Genomic DNA, 20272 nt, shown 5'->3' with positions numbered 1-20272 from the left:
GTGGGGACTGCATTTCTGGCGCTGTTATAACAGTCCCTGGTACATAGTTCATACTCACGAATGAAAGGACTTTGAATTAAACCGTCAATCGTGATATCTGGAGTGATATAAAATCTTGCTGCACGCATAATGCACAATTTTGTAACAAATAATCCTTAATTCAAGCAACTCAGGGAAAAGAACCTCTAACTATTTTTCCCCTCTGCGTGGGTGGAAAATTGCTAAGAGAGGTAACGTATATGTAGCCTTATTCTGTCAAGTTCACGAAGAGCACATATTTATGCAATCTGTTGCATTCCGGGGACCACTTGCGATGTTGAATGATTATGTGCAGTCCTGAGGGGTAAATTTCGGGGATAGCGGACTACAATGGGGAGTAATTGCAATCTAGTGGTCTACATCCCTTCTGCACTGTCTACTCCTTTTTTCTCCCTCAGAGTACATGAAAGGCAGATTTGTGGTTATCCATCGCGAGGACTCATCGAAAAAGCGCGGTGCATGTCAGTCCATCACTGCTGATGATGAATGCTCGGTGGGAAACCTTGTCGGAAAACACCTTATTCGGAAGATATGCTAGAAAATAAAGAAAACGTTGCTCGCATGGCCTACAGCAAGGGCACAGTAAAAGTTTCCACAGAACACAAGGACCCTGACAGTGATAGCCCTATCAAGGTATATGAATCTCTGCAGCACTGCTGCCTAACAGCAAGCACCATATCAAGGAAGAGATATATGGGTTAGCGCCGGCGCTCCCGTCTCGCAGGAAACTCATTCGTTTACCTCTATTCCATAAACTGTATCACCATAACAATCCAATGGTGTCCACCTACTTTTCGTCACCAGATTACACCTCCCACCGTGTCTACCACTCGCTAAAAGTATGGGTTCATTTCATCAAGACAAGGTCATTTTCTTCATTCATATAGCATGGGAGTGGAACTCTCTTACCCGTACCATCGTCACCATCCGGGACATCTCCACTTTTAAGGACGCACAAACTGATTTGTTTTGTTAACTCTTTCAACCTTATGTACGTCATATGTTTCTTCTTTTGTATCACATTTGTTACACGGTACTGTAATTTGTGGTCGATCCATTCGTGGATTCGACGGAAATCCGTTAACATTAAAATTTCATAACCCTTTTGGAATTCCCCTTCACAACGCTACACAAACCTTCATCGGCCCTTCACAAACGCATCACAACACTTCACACGACCTTACACAACGCAGACGCAAGACAGCATCCGCAGGCAAACGAGCCTTTCGCATCAGCTCCTATTCAGCTTGGCGGCGCCGATTCGCAGGCTTGGCCTTCTTTCGTCGTCGGTCTTCCCCTCAGCTTTCATACTCCATGGAGAGCATAGGCAGACACGTCTGAAGCTGTCGAATACAACAGCTCCACCTGCTACAGCCGCCACGCCGGCGCCGCGTCGGGATATCCAAGTGCGCTCTCCCCCTCTCCCCTCGAAGCGCCTCTCTCTACTTCCATGGCTACAGACACAACACGCCGCGATTCTTGCCTAGCGAGGACTCTAATGCTAACGCATTGATAATGTCATGTACTCGCCACACATGTAAGTGTCTTGCTTATATATGATGTCTCTGCCCTCTATAAAGTCTTCTTGGCCCTGAGGGTACATAAATAAATAAATAAATAAATAAATAAATAAAATAAATAAATAAATAAACAGCTCAGTTCCATTAAACTACCCTAACCCAACCGAAACACAACGTTTTGTTCACAAAGAGCCGAGAGGCCTATCGTGTCCTTCTCGGCGATTGCTCTGCGGTTACTCCATGTGACGTGCGTTGCGTGTTAGAAGAATAGAAGCCGAGGAACCACAACTGTGACGATGAAATGATAGTTTATTTTCGACACATGGTGCTGGTGTATTTACAAAATATTGTACATTGACAACGTATTGTACATTCAGTCACGTCGGACAACGACTAAATATGCACACTTGTATTTCGCATGCAGGAAGAAATGTTTTGGGACACCACAACGTTCCAAACTTCTCACGTTCCTTTCATCGGCATGTTAACGCTACGCTAACTCTTCATGTAGAAACGTGCCCGTAACGGAAGCTACAAATTTGCCTTTTTTTTTCCCCTTTTTTCTTCCCTGTTTATTCAGCTTGTCACGTCAAATACTTTTGCACGTGCATTGATGCACGTGGATTGACGTGACTGGATGATCCTCGAAATGCTAGAACTTATTCTGTCCAGTAATTTGTCTTACATCATAAGTATTAGGCTTAATTTGGTAGATTCCAAAACTAGGAACGATATATTCTTATCAGTACAGCACTAATACTAAGGTAAAATGTATCCGCTTACAAAGCGATGCTAGTGACGGTGAGTGCTGACTGATGGCGATGACCTTGTGACTGTGATAAGGAAGCTGAGTTGCTGAGGGCTTTCCTCATCTTTTGCATGCGTACGTATGAAACGTGATTAGTGTCCCCAACCGTGTCACGCATCAATGCTTACCATAGCCACCACCATAGCCACCCCTGCCATAGCCACCAGCCAAACCGTAACCACCGGCAAGGCCGTAGCCGCCACCTAGTCCCCCAGCGCCGAACCCAGCCCCTCCAACTCCGCCGAATCCAGCTCCGCCAACTCCCCCAACTCCGCCGAGGCCAGCGCCGCCCTGGTTTACAACAACAGGTCTAACGTTCTCGGAGACCGTAGTCACAGGAACGGCAACCCTGTGAGCTACTTGGCGACCGTGGTTGACCTGCCTCACAACTGGCTGTTGCACGACAGATAAGGTGGCGAGTGGGGCTGCAACGGCAGGCCCAACTCCGACAACTTGTGGTCCACTTGCGACTCCACCACCCACAACTGAGCCACCGACGCCGACTCCAACGCCACCGCCGAATCCGCTGCCGAGGCCACCGCCAAATCCTGCACCGAGGCCACCGCCAAATCCGCCACCGAAGCCACCACCGAGGCCGCCGCCGACGCCAGCTCCGAGACCTCCGAAACCGAGACCGCTGCCGTAGCCGCCGAAGCCGCCCCCGTAACCGCCGAGGCCTCCGTGACCTCCGTATGCTCCCAGGCCGCCGTAAGCACCGTAGCCTCCGTAACCTCCGTATCCTCTGTGGCTGCCGTAAGCACCGTGACCACCGAGTCCATAGCCTCCGGCACTGACGCAGGCCACAACGGCGCTAAGAACAACCTGAAAAGATCAGAGGCAACTCTATTTTAATAATGATGAATGGGAAGTGTAATGGTCAGTGGTTGATACTCTATCCCATTGCCTGCGGTAATGTGGTGAATGGAATAATGAATCACCTCGGCAGTCAGGACCGAAGTCATCGACGTCCACAAATCGTATAAGTGATTTTAGTGCATAGTGTTGGTGGCCTGGACTTGCCCATAGAGCAAGCAATTTGAACATAGTGAAAAGGCGAGAGTCCAGCTGATTTGGAGACACTCATGCATATACAGGGTGTTTGCTCTAACGTGTCCAGAAATTTTATTTAAAGCGACCGATAAAAGAGAAATGAGCGCTACTTTTGAGCTACTTGACTAAGAAACGGGTGCTACTAGTGAAGCAGTACCTGTTTCTTAGTCAAGTGGCACAAAAGTACCACTTGCTTTTCTTTTATCGCTCGTTTTAAATATAATTTCTGGACGCGTTAGAGCAAAGACCCTGTATAGCCCGTGTGGTGGATTCGTGGACGCCATGGGAGCCATTATGATGAAGCGTGCTTATGTTTTTCTGGACCAGCGGCATGGCCGAACGAGTTCAGGCGTCCCGTTGGTCCTAGCCAAGGATGTGTTGAAGACTGGGAAGTGGTCGGTTCGAATCTCATCGAATCCGGCTGTGCTGCCTGAGGTTTTCCCTGGGCCTTCCAAAGCCGATGAATGTTGCACAGTTACTCGTGAAGTCGGCCCAGCACGCATACTATCCTGCATTCGTTCGTTTAATTCCAGCCATAGCCACAGTTGGTTCGCGGCGTTAAAACGGAATAGAAAAATGTTTTTTTCTGAAATGCCTACCGGAAAAAAAATCAGGGAAAATCTCAGAGAAAGCAGTAAAAAGCACGAAAGAAAACCTCAGCAGCAGAAAAGGCAGTATTAGTCTCGCCATGTCCGAGGCTTTCGAGCGCCCATCTAGACATGAGTGGAAATGGCCTTCGAGTCAACACCGGCGACCGCACGGCTCCGCCACACAACTGATTGGAGTTATTTTTTGCGAAAATATTGCAAATACATCCACCAGCGCGATGATATCGTTCGCAAAAAGATGCGCGTTTGATTGACATGGCAGGGCGAACAGAACGCACTTAGTGCTGCACACAACGATGTATTAGACAGACACTCAAGGATATATTAGAAGACCATCGCGCTGTTTACGGACAAGCTCATAAAACTATGTCGTATGTCGTAAAAGCGGTCAATTTCACGGTCTTCATAATTTGTGAACTCGCGCTAGTTTCATGAATCAATGTATGCGTGGTGCTACCTTGACGCTAACATAGGTCGAAGTGCTTAAAGAAGAGAGAGAGAATTTTGCACCCTCGCGGGTAGAACTATGTTTCAAACGCAATCATAGCGCGCGTTAAGTAGCTGCCCCCTTGCTCCTTCTCCGGCTCTCCGAGTTCCGTACTCCTGGAGCAGCCACTAAACGATGCTTGAAGCCACGCCATGCTTCCGTTTCTCCCTTTCTCTTTTCACCATTCTCTCTACTCTGCTGCCGCCCCACGTCCTGCGTTGTTCTCTCCGCTTTCACGGAGACGAGGGAAGAGGTCACGTGACTCCCCTTTTTCATGCACCCTCCGAAAACAGGGGCGTGACGAGCGTCACCACTTAATGGTGGGAGTGCCAAGCACGATCTGGGGCGTCTGCTTAACGCGCCCATAGGTATTCGGGTAGAACTGTAGGTTAAGAGGTGTTTATATTTCCGAAATCACATGCGACTAGAGACCTCAAGGCATCGAGTTCTATCCGAAAAGATAAAGATAAAGGTACATAAATAAATAAAAGGTATAATGTTAGTTTCATCGCGGTTATACCCGCTAAGGTACAAAATTATACTTTATTTTTTCTTGGAGCGCACAATCAAACCCCGGCTTGATCAACTTTGCGTTTACAATTAAACGTACATCCTCGAGTTAGGAAGAGTCAGGGTGGCTTGACGAAATGATATTCTAACGAGTGTGGACTCCACGTCCAGTAGTGGAAATTTTACGCATGTCTGTGAAACGTGCGCTTAAATACTGCAAGCTAGAGTAAAATACAGTCAGCGGCTCAGTTCGACTTAGAGGAATTCATTCTTTGCGAATTACAATATTTCCCTGTCCTTTTCTCTCTGGTCCTTCCCAGTCCTCGATAACAAGATTTCGCGGGACTCTAAATTCGCGGAAAAATGAGGGTCGCGAAGTTGTCGAACACGGTGAGTCTTCGCGAATATCCCAACTTCTACGGGACATACTCGTATACTCACTAGAGCATTCATGTCGAAGAGCGTTTCTGGAGTCTTGCTAGCGACTGTGTTGTTTGCGAACATCTCGGCTTCGTATTTATACCGTAAGGGAAAGGGTTAAAGATCGAGAGAGATACTTCGCTATATTTAACATCGATAGCGGTATAGAGAGAGAAATAAAAAGAAGCAATATAACAAAGTGTTTCCGATTTAGCGCGAACGTGTCAGCGTGTCCCTCTCCAAACAGCATCACCGATTGCCGTTACACTTTTGCTAGAGAGTTTCGAAGACTGCTTCAGCGGCTCATTCTTTGCGTTCTGTCTGCTTTCTTTGCGACTATGCTTACATAAAAGCAAGGTGTCGAACCGCAAAAAAATACTGCTTGGATTTCGTTCCGTTTCAGTTCCAGTTCGCGCGAAAAATCGAACCGGTTCGCAGCCCCAAACCGCTTAAACGCGTCTGTTTGATATCTCCCGTGAAATTCGTTTGATCAGGAAATCCGTGGCGAATAGCGTACTGCTGTTGTCTGCATTGATCTTTTTAGTTGCCCGGTACTTTCTTTAGCGAGACGAAGAAGAAATGGACGAACACTTGGAAATGGCTTCCACGCTAATGTGCAAGAGTGTAGCCCTGCTAGTGTCCGTTCCAAAAATCACTTTTTTTTTCACATGCACAGCGCCTGCATGATACACTTAAACGAAGCCCAATAAGACAAGCAGCATTTTACATACACTACAGTACTCATCAGGCACACCACATTCGCAGTGTGAATCTCAAATCGTACTGAAGCATGTCGAAAACAAGTCTGCCAGCCTTGCTCTGTCCGAGCTCACAGCAGTGTACCAGTTAGTCCACAACACAAAGGCAATATGTTACCACACAATTGCACTGTATACCAGTAAGCAGGACTACGTTTATTTTGCAAACCAGCACCAATCATACGTTCCGCCAATGCTCCTTCTCAACTTCTCATGTGTCTGACTTGTTTAATTTTGATTCCTCATGCATAAAGGAAATGTTGGGTGCTATGCTTAATCACATGTTCGAGTTCGATCTTGAGAGCTACACAGCAGACCTACTCCATTCCTGCTTCATTCGATGGCAGGCCACGCACCTTTAGCGCAATACAGCAGTTGCTAACAGATGACAGTCGCGTCGTCTGCTCCAGCGGTTCCAGCGGTTCTCGAGCGTCCGGGTGGCGTCGCGTCTCCTCTTTGAAGAGCAGACACCGCAGCGCGCGCATTGTGCGCTAGCAACGGCGCTCACATGGAAAACTGGGCTTCAACGTCTTACAAAAGACGCTGAGAGCATAGTTACTATGCGTTTTCGTTCGATTTCTAGGAAAAATTTGGGAACTCCGTGATATGGAGGCCAAAGTGTCCTCGTCCAGGGATTGAGGGCACTTGAACTCTTATACTGACTTCTTTGATGTCCGAATCGTTTCATTCCGGACCAGTTATCGCTATTATTTTTGCCGGTTGTGCTCCGGTTCGGGTTCAACGGTGTCATGAAAACGTCGCTTTGGGTTCGGTTCCCGCAAAAATTAACGGCTCGAGTACAGTTTTCGGTTCGGGTTCGGTTCGACATCCTGCATAAAACTGGACAAGCGTAAATGATAAAACTGAACGGCTACCTGTTCGAGAAAAATTGCGTTGCATTTTGTGTTCATTTTTGCCTTTTCTCAACATGTTTCTTTCATTCACGCATCATCCTCGGTGCTGAAATACAAATACCAACAATTACGCCACGAACAAATCTGAATCTGCCAACAACGCTGAATAACAATTGGGGAAACACGCAATAGTGGCCCTATTAGCTCTACAAATCGGAATCGATTGATGGGCTCATATTCAAAGTATGCATTCCTCTGCTTTCTACGAGTCCCCCCTAAGCCGTACACGATGAACCTGCGAGCAGCGACGGTAACATATTTGTCAGTTGCCTTTGAGAAAGCCCTTCGTAAACGACTCGTATATCCAAGCAGTGTAAGAAAAATCTGTATTCACCAATATCACAGACGTGATCGTACAAGAATGATTCAGTTTAAAAAAAAACAGGTAAATAAATAATATATATAATCAAACTCAGGCTCAAAGAGGTGAATAAAGAAGAAAGAAGGAGCAGCAAAAGCGGAAACAAAATTAGTGTCAACATCAGTTACAGACGGTTACAATCGGAGGGGCATAGCGTCCGGCACGGCTACCTCGCGTCTCCCCTCCTCCGTTGAAATGAACGAGTTTGAATTGGATAGTGGAGCTGATTGGATTGGATTGGAAACAGAAACCGAAATATAACACTATGCATTCTCAAAATGCAGTTTGAGATAATATACGCTTCGATAATATACAAGTTCGCTAGCGATATCGGTGACTGGATGCTAGTATTTTCCTAGTGTTGGTCAGACACGAGTTTTGATTTGAAGTTTGAGCTAGAATGCAAAAAAAAAGAAGAAGAAGAAGAAAGACGCAGAGAGGCGAGTTTTACAGTTGTTGCCTGCATCTCTTCGTCTCTGTTTATGGACCATAAGAGCTGTGGCCGTCTCATTCATTGTTGCATTGAGTTTACAACTCCGCTTCTGCTGAAGAAACGGCTCATCGACATAGAAAGAACGACAGAACAACCGTAAAACCTGTCTGACTAACAAGAGGAAAGCACTAGTATCCAGGTTGAATTAGGAACTCCATCCAAAGACCCCTACGTACAGCGAGCCTGAGGTCTGAGCCAGGCTATAGTGAGCTCAGTCTAAAGCGTTTGTGTGCTTTATTTCATTGGTAGGAATACAGAAGGTAACGTGCCTTTTTGCGTACTCCTCTGTAATCCTCTCTGTTATAAAGGAGTGCGGGTACTATTTTTCCGACACATCTGAAAGAAATCGCTTTTTTCTGTACACCACCGAAGAAAAGGGAGGGAGACATAGAAGAGGAACGGAAGGAACAGACGCGACGGGTTCAATACAACCATACATTGTTCATGTCGTGTTGAGTGATGTTCCAGATGTGTTCTCAAATCAAACACGAACTTCCAACTATAGCTTGTACTTTGTTACTTTGACCGACTCAGCAAGTGAAACTTCCGCAATCCGTTGCCGTCTGTGTAACCTTTGCAAGCAGATAGCAGATTGAGAAACTGTCCTCGTTGAAAGCCGTTCCACGTTCAAAAGATCCTGAAACACGCACGTGCGTTAAAAATCCGTCCCAGAATTTCGAGACGCAAATGAGCCTAAACCGTAAGCGCGGCGACCGGAAACGCAGGGAGCACAGTGCTCATTTCAGTTCAGAGGGCCTCGTGGTTTGGAGCCATGCAGTGCCGTGTATGCCAAAGGTTGTCTGGCCATTAATGGGACCTGCCTATACCTGAGGCTCCACCCAGTTTTGGAGGTATCTAGCCAATCACAGGTCGAAATACAGTTGTCTATTATTACATCCATCCAGTACTTATACCTCACCCTTATTTACTGGGTGCCACCATTTTGGAGAAACTCGATTGATTTGGATTGAAATGGATATCGCTGGTGACAGACCAAAACGACGGATTTTGCGCCCACTTTTATCAACGCCATCTGCACGGAGAGAGGCATGTTGGGAAGGTCCAGAATTGCAGAAATGGTTGCTGGCAGAAGTAATTGGCCAGGATGGCGGAACGACCGCTTCTTCGCAGACGACAGCCGGTCTGAAGTTTTATATCACGTAATGTAAGTACATTGAATCAAAAATGAGCAAAGATGTATGTATAAATAAAATGCAATCATATAATGCAAAATCCTACGTATAAGGGTCGTCCTTCTTGCTATTTTCCTGGTATCACGATCTTAACTAGGCCTAACGTTAGCCACGAAACATCCAATTTTCCCGTAAATAATGTTGGCGGAGCGAAAGTTGAAGCTGATTTCGCACATGCGTACATGAGGATATATACTCACAGTATGAAATTAAAGTAGTCTGTGAAAATGTTTTGTCACGAAACCTCCGCTTCGCCGTTCCAAGCACCATCCTCCATCTTGGAGACAATTTGGTGTCATGGCAGCCCTCATGAAAAACGGTAACCAATGAAATGCGCCAAACCAATGAAAAAAGTTTGATTGACAGGTTGAGCCTCTTTTTTAGGCTCCTCCTAATGCCCAGACTCCCTTTGGCATACACGGCACTGGAGCGATGGAGATGGTTCGAGTAGGTGCCGATCTGCTGCTAGATAAACCGTTTTCCTCTCAGATAAGCGTCAGACAGACCACCCAGATAAGCCTCAGACGGCGAAGGTGATGAGCTCCTGAGACGCACTTCTTGAGTTTCGGTTCATTTGCATACTGAAATTCAGCAATCCATATGTCACTGTACGCGCTCTTTTCTGGGTGTGCAAAAGATAGCGTGCCTTTTCAACGAGGATTGTCTCCGGTTCCGCTATTTCGCTTTCTCAAGAACTTTCCTAATTAAATTGTTAATTCATGAATTTTAGGTGATTAAAATAGTAAACAGAGCGATCCAAAATATTTTGAGTTTAAGACATCTGATGAAAGTATATGCGTCGATTTACCGAACAGCACAAAAGGTTTCGATGTATGTATCTTTTCTTACCAGAAAAAAAAAGAAAAAAGAAAGAAAAACATACACAAACTCAGCCACGCTCGTTCACTCTCGACTCGCCACCCTGTGTGCCACAAGGAGGAGAGGGACGACTTATGACGTCATCACTTCTGCGCAGTCAGTCGGGTTCAGCACCTGCATTTTTCTTTTTGTGCGTGAAGTCTTTCTTCTTTGGTAGTCGGTAAACCCGCTCCGTTGCGCGGGGGGTGGGGGGATTAGGCATTCAAAAGGTGACCGTGAGCATGGAACGTTTCATTGTCGACAGGGTGTTTCCCTGTGCGCTATGCTTCTTCACAGCCATGACCAGCTGACTAGCAGACGATACTTTCAACCAATCAGCGAGCCCGGACCCTGTAGCGTCAGCGCAAGGTCACAGGCTGGTACTGCTCTCTACCACCATTGCGCGCGGTCCCTTTTTGCAGCCTACTTTAAATTCAATTTCTGCGATAATTATGGCTTTGTCACATGAATTAATTCTCATGGTGCTTTCTACTGGCCTGCTTGACCGTTTCATAGAAACAAAGTCGGATGTTAAAGATTACTTCTGTGCTATTTTAAATTACCTTGTAGTTACATACTCTCTTCCCACTAGTAATCTTCGACGGTAGTAATATTTTTGAAAACGCGATGTGGTGAGAACGATTTGCAGCTTGAATGTCCTCTAGTTGTTGTGGTACCTGTTGCATTACTTGTTTTACAAGGAACTGAAACGGAAGTTGTTTGCACCAAGAGAGCCCGCATCGTGCTTGAAAAGACAGAGCACCCCCAATTGTCAATACAATATATATATACTCTGTGCTTCGATGGCAGACGACAAAAGCAGCGCTTCGTCCACCTACCCGGCCTTGCAGTGCCTATTATCCTGGGCAGGGACTTGATCATCCGACAGAAATTTGTGCTGGACCTGCCCAATGGAGGATGCGTTTACCACGGATCGTCAGGATGTTTTCCTTTCGCCGTGCCACAGGACAGCGCTTCAGCTAAGCAAGCTGCAGCCACGTCCGTCGAACCGTCGCCGCTCCCGACTGACTTGGGGTCATTCCATGGTCCCGAGGAGGAGCGCCGTCAGCTTCAACACGTACTGCGGCAGTTTGACGGTGTCTTCACGGAAAAAACCGTTAAGTCGTCTGTGTTTCAGCATAGCATAGACACGGGTAACGCTAGGCCCTGGCGTTGTAATCCGAGACCATTGAGTGTGCATAAGCGTGCTTTGTTAGACGCTGCTATCGATGAAATGCTCCAAACCGGTGCAGTTGCGGTCCCAGAGCCCTTGGGCGTTTCCTGTCGTGCTGGCTCCGAAACGTGATGGTACGGCTAGGTTATGCGTCGACTACCGTCGACTTAACGCAGTAACTGTAAGGGACTCTTACCCCTTTCCGTCCATCGAGTCTGTTATGTATTCCCTGAGCAACGCTACAGTGTTTTCAACGCTTGATTGTAGTAGAGGGTTTTTGAAAATCCAAGTTGCCCCGGAGGATGTCCCGAAAACAGCCTTTACCTGTCATAGGGGTCTGTTTGAGTTTCTACGGATGCCTTTCGGTCTGTCTAACTCTCCCGCCAGTTACCAACGGCTAATGGATACCGTATTGGGAGATGCGAAGTATAACTTCGCGATGGCGTACATGGATGATGTCGTAGTGTTTTCCAGAAACTTTCAGGAACACTTGGAACACCTTTCAATCGTCCTGGCAAGGATGAAACAGGCGGGGCTAACCATCAACCCCCGCAAGGTGCAGCTGGCGTCGCCTAGGATCAGCCTACTCTGCTTCATGGTGGACGGAGGAACCATCAGTCCTAGCGATGACAAGCTCAAGGCGATCATGGAGTATCCGGTTCCCGGTAACGTAAAAGCCTTGCATCGTTTCTTCGGTATGGTTGGTTTCTACAGACAATTCATTCCTAATTGCGCTGAATTAGCGCAGCCGCTTAACCGGTTGTTGCGCAACGATTTACCCTGGCAGTGGGGAGAGGAGCACGAACGATAATTTCGAGCTCTTTCTTACACAATCGCTAATGCGGCCAAGCTATATTTGCCTGACCTGAACAAACCGTTTGTAGTGCAAACAGATGCTAGCGATTATGGTGTTGGCGCAGTTCTCTTGCAGGAGCATGACGCTATTCTCTGTCCAGTGGCTTTTGCAAGTCGCACGCTGAATTCGGGAGAACGGAATTACTCCGTCACGGAAAAGGAATGCTTGGCGATCATCTCCACTCTCAGGAAGTTTGATTTGTACCTGGACGGCACCACTTTCACCGTCCAGACTGACCACCAGGCACTTTCTTGGGTGCAGCGGCTCCACAACCCATCTGGACGTCTTGCCAGGTGGGCCGTGACGGTACAAGGCTACTCCTTCAACGTGGAGTACAGGCGGGGCTCGACGAACGTGGTAGCAGACGCGCTTTCCCGTGCGCCTCTACCGGAGGGGGGAGAGGAAGGCACCGAGGCGCCTTCCCAGCTCCTGGCACCACCACAAGTGGCACGAGACGTATCTTCGTCTTGGGGCACGGTCGTGAGCAGCTCCTAGACGCTCAGAGAGCGGACGGCCTTTGTTAGCGGGTGTCTCAGTGGTTAGCTGAGCAAGACTCGGCAGGCCCATGCCGCGACCCCGCCGACAGAGGACGGGCGAGCAAGAGAATGGAGGACGCTCCCGAGCCAGATCGCCCCCGGAGAGAACGTCTCCCCCTCGGCAGTAACGATCGGCAGTAACGTGGACGGTCGTCCGTGACGGACGACCAGATGGCTGGGCTTCGCACAGCCGGTGGGCCGCCCAAGCTCGCACCCTCCGAGGATCTGACCCCTTGAGGACTCCCTCTCCCTTCCGGGGACTAACAGTGTCCGACCGGCACCCCGCAGATCCACCGTTGCCACTGACCGAGGAGGAGCGGAGGATCCTCTGCCCGGTCTGCGCGGTGCCGGAGATCCACCCGACCACACACCAACGAGGCGCGCTCCACCGCTCAACTCAAGGATCAAGGCAGCACGACGCTCGGGCATCGATGTGGCTACAGCATTGGCCACCCTCAGGCGCCTCTGTCCGGAACTCCTGACACAGGACCCTCCACCGCCGCCCGCCCATCACGTCCCAGCACGCCAAGACGAGGACATCATCATCCAAATGCCCGACATATCCGACGAAGATCTCTAGAAGACACTGAGTTGAACTTTGGGGTGGGGGAGTGTGGGTGATAAGATATCACCGCACAAGTATCACCGGTACCATCTGTACGCGTGGGACTCGAGTTAGCGATGGGGTGCGCTGCAACGGTAGATAACGGGCTGTAAAAGCAAGGCGAGAGGCTTTTCTCGGGGGTTGGGATTTCAACTGCCGTACCGGCTGGAGGCCACATCTTCTTCTCCCGGTTACTGTTGGTAATAAACCTTTTGTTCCTTGGTTATTTGGCTGTGCTGCGTCTTCTCTGCTCGCTGAACGGACGGGCCGACGCCCAGGGAGTGGGTACCTTGGTTCCCACAACTCATGGAACGATGCGACAGCACCAGAGTGTCTATCTGTTTCTCTGCGTGCAGCCATAGGAACCATCTTAATCGGTAATTTTGAATTTCAAACACGTCTAGTGTCATTTACTTGTCTCTTTAATGGCTTTTTCCGCTATATATATATATATATATATATGTTTACAATTCAAGCGTGCCACAATCCCAGCTGTGGACGGCCGTTTCGAGCTTCTTGGCTCTCATCGGCACAGCGTAAGGATGTGACACGCTCTTGGGTCGGCACAAACACTGTGTCTCTGCAAGACATCAATGTTCCAGGGCGTTGGCAATACCTCTGGAGGCCGCAGTGCAAAACCAGTAAGTACAGATACAAATATAAAAATGAGCAAATGCTCCATGGCTGCACGTGAGGCACATGTTTACAATTCAAGCGTGCCACAATCCCAGCTGTGGACGGCCGTTTCGAACTTCTTGGCTCTCATCGGCACAGCGTAGGGATGTGACACGCTATATATATATGTATGTATGTATGTATAGGACATTTGTGTAGGACTTATAGAGGATATATAGGACATAGGATTTTTTTTTCTTTTTTGTCCTGACGAAGACAGCGCCACTGTCGAAACGTCGACCGTTCTTTTTTTAATCTATGTGTTAAATTACAAATTAAATAAATTTGTTTTTGTTAACGTTCTTGTAATCTGTAGTCCACGTCACTTATATATATACATATATAAGTCAAATAATAAGACGTGCACTACAGATTACAGGCATCTATATATTATTATATCTATATACATATCTACGCATCTTTTGTCCTGACGAAGACAGTGCCACTGTCGAAACGTCGACCCCTTGCCCATTTTACTTTTTAACGTCTCCCCATGTAATGTAACTAGTGTTTTTAACTTCCCTAAAATCTGTTTCCGCGTCTTTTTTTAAACTTCTATATACATATAGATATAGATATACAGAGAGATAGCATGTACTCCGAGGTCGTGCACTCAACAAGGGCATTTAAGCCATAGAGGTATTATAGGAAGATGCTAGAGAACGGACTTTGCGCGATCCCAATGGGCTCTACGTATGGCAGCCTATGACAGCCCGCCCGCAGCCATCCTTTGATATGGACAATGTTAGTTGACGAGTTTCTGCCCAAAAAAACTACAGCGGAGCTACTCTGTTGGCGAGCAATCCTGCGAACGCTAAGTCACGTGTCGCAACAGAACGGCGAGACGGGCGGGTGGAGATGAAGGAAGGAGGGAACAACCACCCAAGCAGCACACAATATTGGACCCATATTGGCTGGTCATTGGCGATACGGGTCCAATATGGGGCCCGTTTCGCCAAGATTTTCCCCATATTGGCTGAAAATGTGCAATATGGGCCCCATATTGCCCAGTTTCAGCCAATATGGGGAAAATCCTGGCAATATGGGCCCCATATTGCCCACTTTGAGCCAATGTTGGGAAAATCTTGGGAATATGGGCCCCATATTGCACGCGTACACCCCATATTGACTGAACAGGGTACGTAGCCGTGTTGCACAAATGCCCAAGCAGCACGGCAAGATTGAACGTTGAAGCGTGTGAAATACCCAATTCACTACATCGTTACATTCAACAAGTTCCCGCAGATGATACACATTGTTCGAAACAGTCAACGTACTTGGCATTCCCAACGTAAAGTTCGCTAGAATTCGACACCTCAACATTCCACGTCTTGAAAGCCGCCGCCATCTTCCTTCGCGATGCCAATGCCAATCGGTCGAGCCGACTGAGAGCAAGCGAGTTGTTTGAGCGTAATCACGCGTCCTACAACTAATGCGCATGCGCGAAGCCCGAACGGACGTTTCATAGGGCTAAAATGTCGCTGCGTGCTGTAATGATAACGAAATTGCGGCAGGTCAAGTAAAAAACACAATGTTTCATAGGAAGGGATTGCTACTCTGTAAAATTAGGTGATTTCAAGTTGCTGCAAGCAGTGTGAATTGCTCTGGCGTATGTCCGTCACCATCACGAAAGTGTTCGCTCCTTTGTAGTCTCGGATCGGTTTGGAAATTTCTAGTTCACAGAATATTGCGATCCCAATGAAGGCTTCTGAGGGATCTTTGGCATTGGCAGTTCCGTGGGACTTCAGCACGCGAGCGTAGTTCTTCGTTCTTTTTGGGCAAAGCCGTGTTTTTTTTATTTATTTATGTATTTTTTTGCAATAATGTGAAACGTGGATCAATTAGAGCCGCAAAAATAAAAAAGTAAAAATCAGAAAAAGTATTATCAGTGGTGACCAATATACAGAATAATGCTTTATTATCACACAGACTCCCCGTTGCTGTTATTACAGAAATATTTGCAATATTGGAGCAAAATGGGCTTGCCAATATGGCAGCCCATATTGGTCCAATATGGAGCCTGGTTGCACTCCCCATATTGGTCCAATATTGGCAATCTTGGCAACCCATATGGGTCCCAATATTGGACCAATATTGGCGTGCTGCTTGGGCAGTGATGGCCAGTAGTTAACTACATGTAGTTAAACTACTAGTTAAACTACCTCATTGTAGTTAAAAAGTAGTTATCAACTACTTGCAGAAATGTAGTGGCAACTACTAGTTAAACTACTAGTTCGAATAGTTAACTACAGTAGTTATGTTACTGGAGGCACCAACTACTTCCGATTTTACCGAAAGCTTTACGGCACGATTGAGCTTCTGACTTTTACCTTGAGCTACTTGTTTGATGAGAACTGAAGTGCAGAGCAATTGTGCCGTGCATGTGTACTAAATCTTCACTCTTATCGCTGCTTGTGATTCATATTTCACACAAGAACACTATAGAATGGGATTGGTGTTGATGGACAACGTTAAGTAGTTACAGATGTAGTTAAAATACATTGCAGTAGTTAAAGACGTAGTTTTAACTACCTCCCCTGAAAAGTAGGTGAAGTACTAGTTAAACTACTCCATCACGAAGTAGTTAGTAGTTATAGTTAAACTACTGTAGAAGTAGTTAGCGGCCATCACTGGGAAGAACTATGGCCAGCTGAGGAAGCGAGGTAAGCTTTGTGCATTATGTCGCGTGCGTACATACTTTCTGTATGCGTGTAGTGGTGTCGGTTACACACCGTAAACGTTGTGCAGCATATCCCATATCTGTGACATCGTCTACGGCACCGATGGCGCTTTGCTTCTCAGCGGGAGACACTGGCATGTTACCGCATATAAGTTGGCAATACACACATATAAAATTGATGAAGCGTGTCCTATCAACAACAATAGTCCTATCATATACGTAGGAGATGCGTACATAGCACGCGAAATTAATAAATCACATTGAAGAATTTAAGAAGATGAAGAGTTCAAATTTAGCCGAATCAAGCGACCAACGGAAGGCAACGCCTTCCATGCAAAAGGATGGCGGCTCTGTTGTTGTGGTTACGCTCCCTCGAGCAAGTCGAGCGGGATGTAACGTGTAGGACTTGTGGTGTCCCAGCCGTGTTCAACAAGCGGTTCTGGAGCATAATTGCACCCTCGCGAATCGGGACATTTAATGTGTGCTGACCTCGAGGGACGCTGTGTACTAGCATTTTTTGTCTAAGAAAAACTCCATGTGACGGGAGCTGCGTGTTAGAAGAATAGAAGCCAAGGAACCACAACTGTGACGATGAAATGACAGTTTATTTTCAACACATGGTGCTGGTGTATTTACAAAATATTGTACATTGACAATTCAGTCACGTCGGACAATGACTAAATATGCACACTTGTATTTCGCATGCAGGAAGAAATGTTTTGGGATGCCACAACGTTCCAAACTTCTCACGTTCCTTTCATCAGCAAGTTAACGCTACGCTAACTCTCCATGTAGAAACGTGCCCGTAACGCAAGCTAGAAATTTTTTTTTTCTTTTTTCATTTTTTCTTCCCTGTTTATTCAGCTTGTCACGTCAAATACTTTTGCACGTGCATTGATGCACGTGGATTGACGTGATTGGATGATCCCCGAAATGCTAGCACTTATTCTTGTTCAGTAATTTGTCTTACATCATAACTATTAGGCTTAATTTGGTAGATTCCAAAACTAGGAACGATATATTCTTATCAGTACAGCAGCAGCAATACTAAGGTAAAATGTATCCGCTTACAAAGCGATGCCGGTGACGGTGAGTCTGACTGATGGCGATGACCTTGTGACTGTGATAAGGAAGCTGAGTTGCTAAGGGCTTTCCTCATTTTTTGCATGCGTACGTATGAAACGTGATTAATGTCCCCAACCGTATCACGCATCAATGCTTGCCATAGCCACCACCATAGCCACCCTTGCCATAGCCACCAGCCAACCCGTAACCACCGGCAAGGCCGTATCCGCCTCCGACCCCGTAGCCGCCACCGAGTCCCCCAGCGCCGAACCCAGCTCCTCCAACTCCGCCGAATCCAGCTCCGCCAACTCCGCCAAGGCCAGCGCCCTGGTTGACAACAACAGGTCTAACGTTCTCGGAGACCGTAGTGACAGGAACGGCAACCCTGTGAGCTACTTGGCGACCGTGGTTGACCTGCCTCACAACTGGCTGTTGCACGACAGATAAGGTGGCGAGTGGGGCTGCAACGGCAGGCCCAACTCCGACAACTTCTGGTCCACTTGCGACTCCGCCGCCGACAACTGAGCCACCGACGCCGACTCCAACGCCACCGCCGAATCCGCCGCCTAGGCCACCGCCAAATCCTGCACCGAGGCCACCGCCAAATCCTCCACCGAAGCCACCGCCGAGGCCGCCGCCGACACCAGCTCCGAGACCTCCGAAACCGAGACCGCTGCCGTATCCCCCGAAGCCGCCCCCGTAACCGCCGAGGCCTCCGTGGCCTCCGTATGCTCCCAGGCCGCCGTAAGCACCGTGGCCTCCGCGACCTCCGTATGCTCCGTGGCCGCCGTAACCACCGTGGCCTCCGTGACCGCCGTATCCTCCGAGTCCGCCGTAAGCACCGTGACCACCGAGTCCGTAGCCTCCGGCACTGACGCAGGCCACAACGGTGCTAAGAACAACCTGAAAAAAATCAAAGGGGTATGACGCTTGAATTTTAATGGCGCGAAAGCGACAAATCAAAGGGAACTACTCTATCTTAATAATGATGAGTGGGGAGTGTAATGGTCACGGGCTATAATCTATCCCGTTGCCGGCGGTAATGTGGCGAATGTAATAATGAATCACCTCGGGAGTCAGAACTGAAGTCATCGGCTTCCGTAAAGTTTAGAAGCGATTTTAGTGCACAGCTTTGGTGGACTGGATTTGACGACAGGCCAAGCAATTTGGACATGATAAAATGATATTTGAATGAGTTCGATATTCGAATCCCCGTCCAGTAGTGGAAATGTGTTCTGAAATATTACTACAATAAAATACACTCGGGGGTGGAAGGCGACTCAGTTCGACTTAGATAAATTCATTCGTTGCAAATTACAATGTTTTCCCGTTCTTTCTCTCTCGTCCTTTCCAGTCCTCGATAACAAGATTTCGCGGGACTCTAAATTCGCTAAAAAAATCTGAGTCGCAAAATTCTCGAACACGGTGATTCTTCGCGAATATCACGCAACTTTATATATACATATATAACCACATATACTCACTATAGCATTCATCTCGAAGAGCGTTTGTGGAGTCTTGCTTGCGACTGTGTTGTTTCCGAACATCTCGGCTTCGTATTTATACCGTAAGGGAAAGGGTTAAAGACTGAGAGAGATGCTTCGCTATATTTAACATCGTTAGCGGTATGGAGAAAGAAAAAAGAGCAATATACCGAAGTCTTTCCGATTTAGAGCGAACGTGTCAGCGTGTCCCTCTCCAAACAGCGTCACTGATTTCCGTTGCACTCTCGATAATGAGATTTCACGGGCGTCCAATGTAGAATAGCAGGTAAATACAACAGGGCACGTATTCGGTGAAGCACCTCGTTGCACCTCGAGGCACCTCTTCGTTTTTTTTGTTTTATTTGTTTTTGCGCTAATCCGCGAAAGCCGCGAGGCGGTGTTTCCTCCATCTTGCTTTCGTTTTTGCACGTTACGTAGCTCTTCTTATCAAAGTGCATTCTATTCTCTGTCACCAAATTCTATTATACCAATGTAATGTACCAATGTCCATTATACTATACTATAGTATAGTACCACTATACTACAGTATAGTAGTAATATATACTAGGGGAAGAAAATTAGCATAGGTTCCTTGGCTGCACGTTGCATAGTATACTATATATATATTGTACCAATGTATGTTCTATGTCACCAAATTCCGAATAAATTCAACTCGAAAGTTTGTATCCACCAGTTGCCCTTATCGTTTTCTCGACTCCGTAGCCCTCCTGCTTCACAAGCAAGAACGCGAACGTACTTAGACTTGATTCTTTTTTTTTTAATTTCCCGTTATCGCCGTGAATCAACTGTGGCTATGAGCTGCGTACAGACGTGAACAGGTGGAGAGAGGACAGCAGGAAGGAGTGGTGGGGGACAGGGGGGTTAGTATATGCGTCCTCGGCCGACTTCAGGGGGAACTGTGCCGACATTCGTCTGGCAAGTCTTCGGAAAACCCAGGGAAAACCTCAAACAGCACAGCCGGCGACAGGATTCGAACCCATGTCACCTCCCAGTCTCGGCGTTGGAACCGATCATCTTAACCACTATGCCACGGGAGCTGGTATAGGGTTGGTTCCCACGATGAAACTTTTTGCTGCAACTCGCTTCCCTCAACAGGTTCGCGCAACCGAAGTTGTACCAAATAGGTGTATTTCACACGGCAACCAACTCGGAATGTCG

At 47.4% G+C, this 20272-nt stretch overlaps 2 protein-coding genes across 2 annotated transcripts; both read right to left on the bottom strand.

Moving 5' to 3' along the window:
* Positions 1 to 2484: 2484 nt before the first annotated feature.
* Positions 2485 to 5526, bottom strand: LOC135395453 (uncharacterized). The gene is made up of 2 exons (XM_064626653.1): positions 5464 to 5526; positions 2485 to 3189 (listed from the first exon to the last, which is right to left on the bottom strand). The coding sequence occupies exons 1-2, from the start codon at positions 5524 to 5526 to the stop codon at positions 2485 to 2487; spliced, it is 768 nt and encodes a 255-aa protein (XP_064482723.1).
* A 12230-nt stretch (positions 5527 to 17756) lies between these two features.
* On the bottom strand, positions 17757 to 19156 carry LOC135395441 (uncharacterized). Its single transcript, XM_064626645.1, has 2 exons — positions 19094 to 19156; positions 17757 to 18512 (listed from the first exon to the last, which is right to left on the bottom strand). Exons 1-2 carry the CDS (start codon positions 19154 to 19156, stop codon positions 17757 to 17759), a joined length of 819 nt encoding a protein of 272 aa, XP_064482715.1.
* Positions 19157 to 20272: the final 1116 nt, after the last annotated feature.

Source organism: Ornithodoros turicata, chromosome 1 (assembly GCF_037126465.1).
Source record: "Ornithodoros turicata isolate Travis chromosome 1, ASM3712646v1, whole genome shotgun sequence".
In the NCBI taxonomy this organism is placed as follows: Eukaryota; Metazoa; Arthropoda; class Arachnida; order Ixodida; family Argasidae; genus Ornithodoros; species Ornithodoros turicata.
This window is presented reverse-complemented; position numbering and strand designations above follow the sequence as displayed.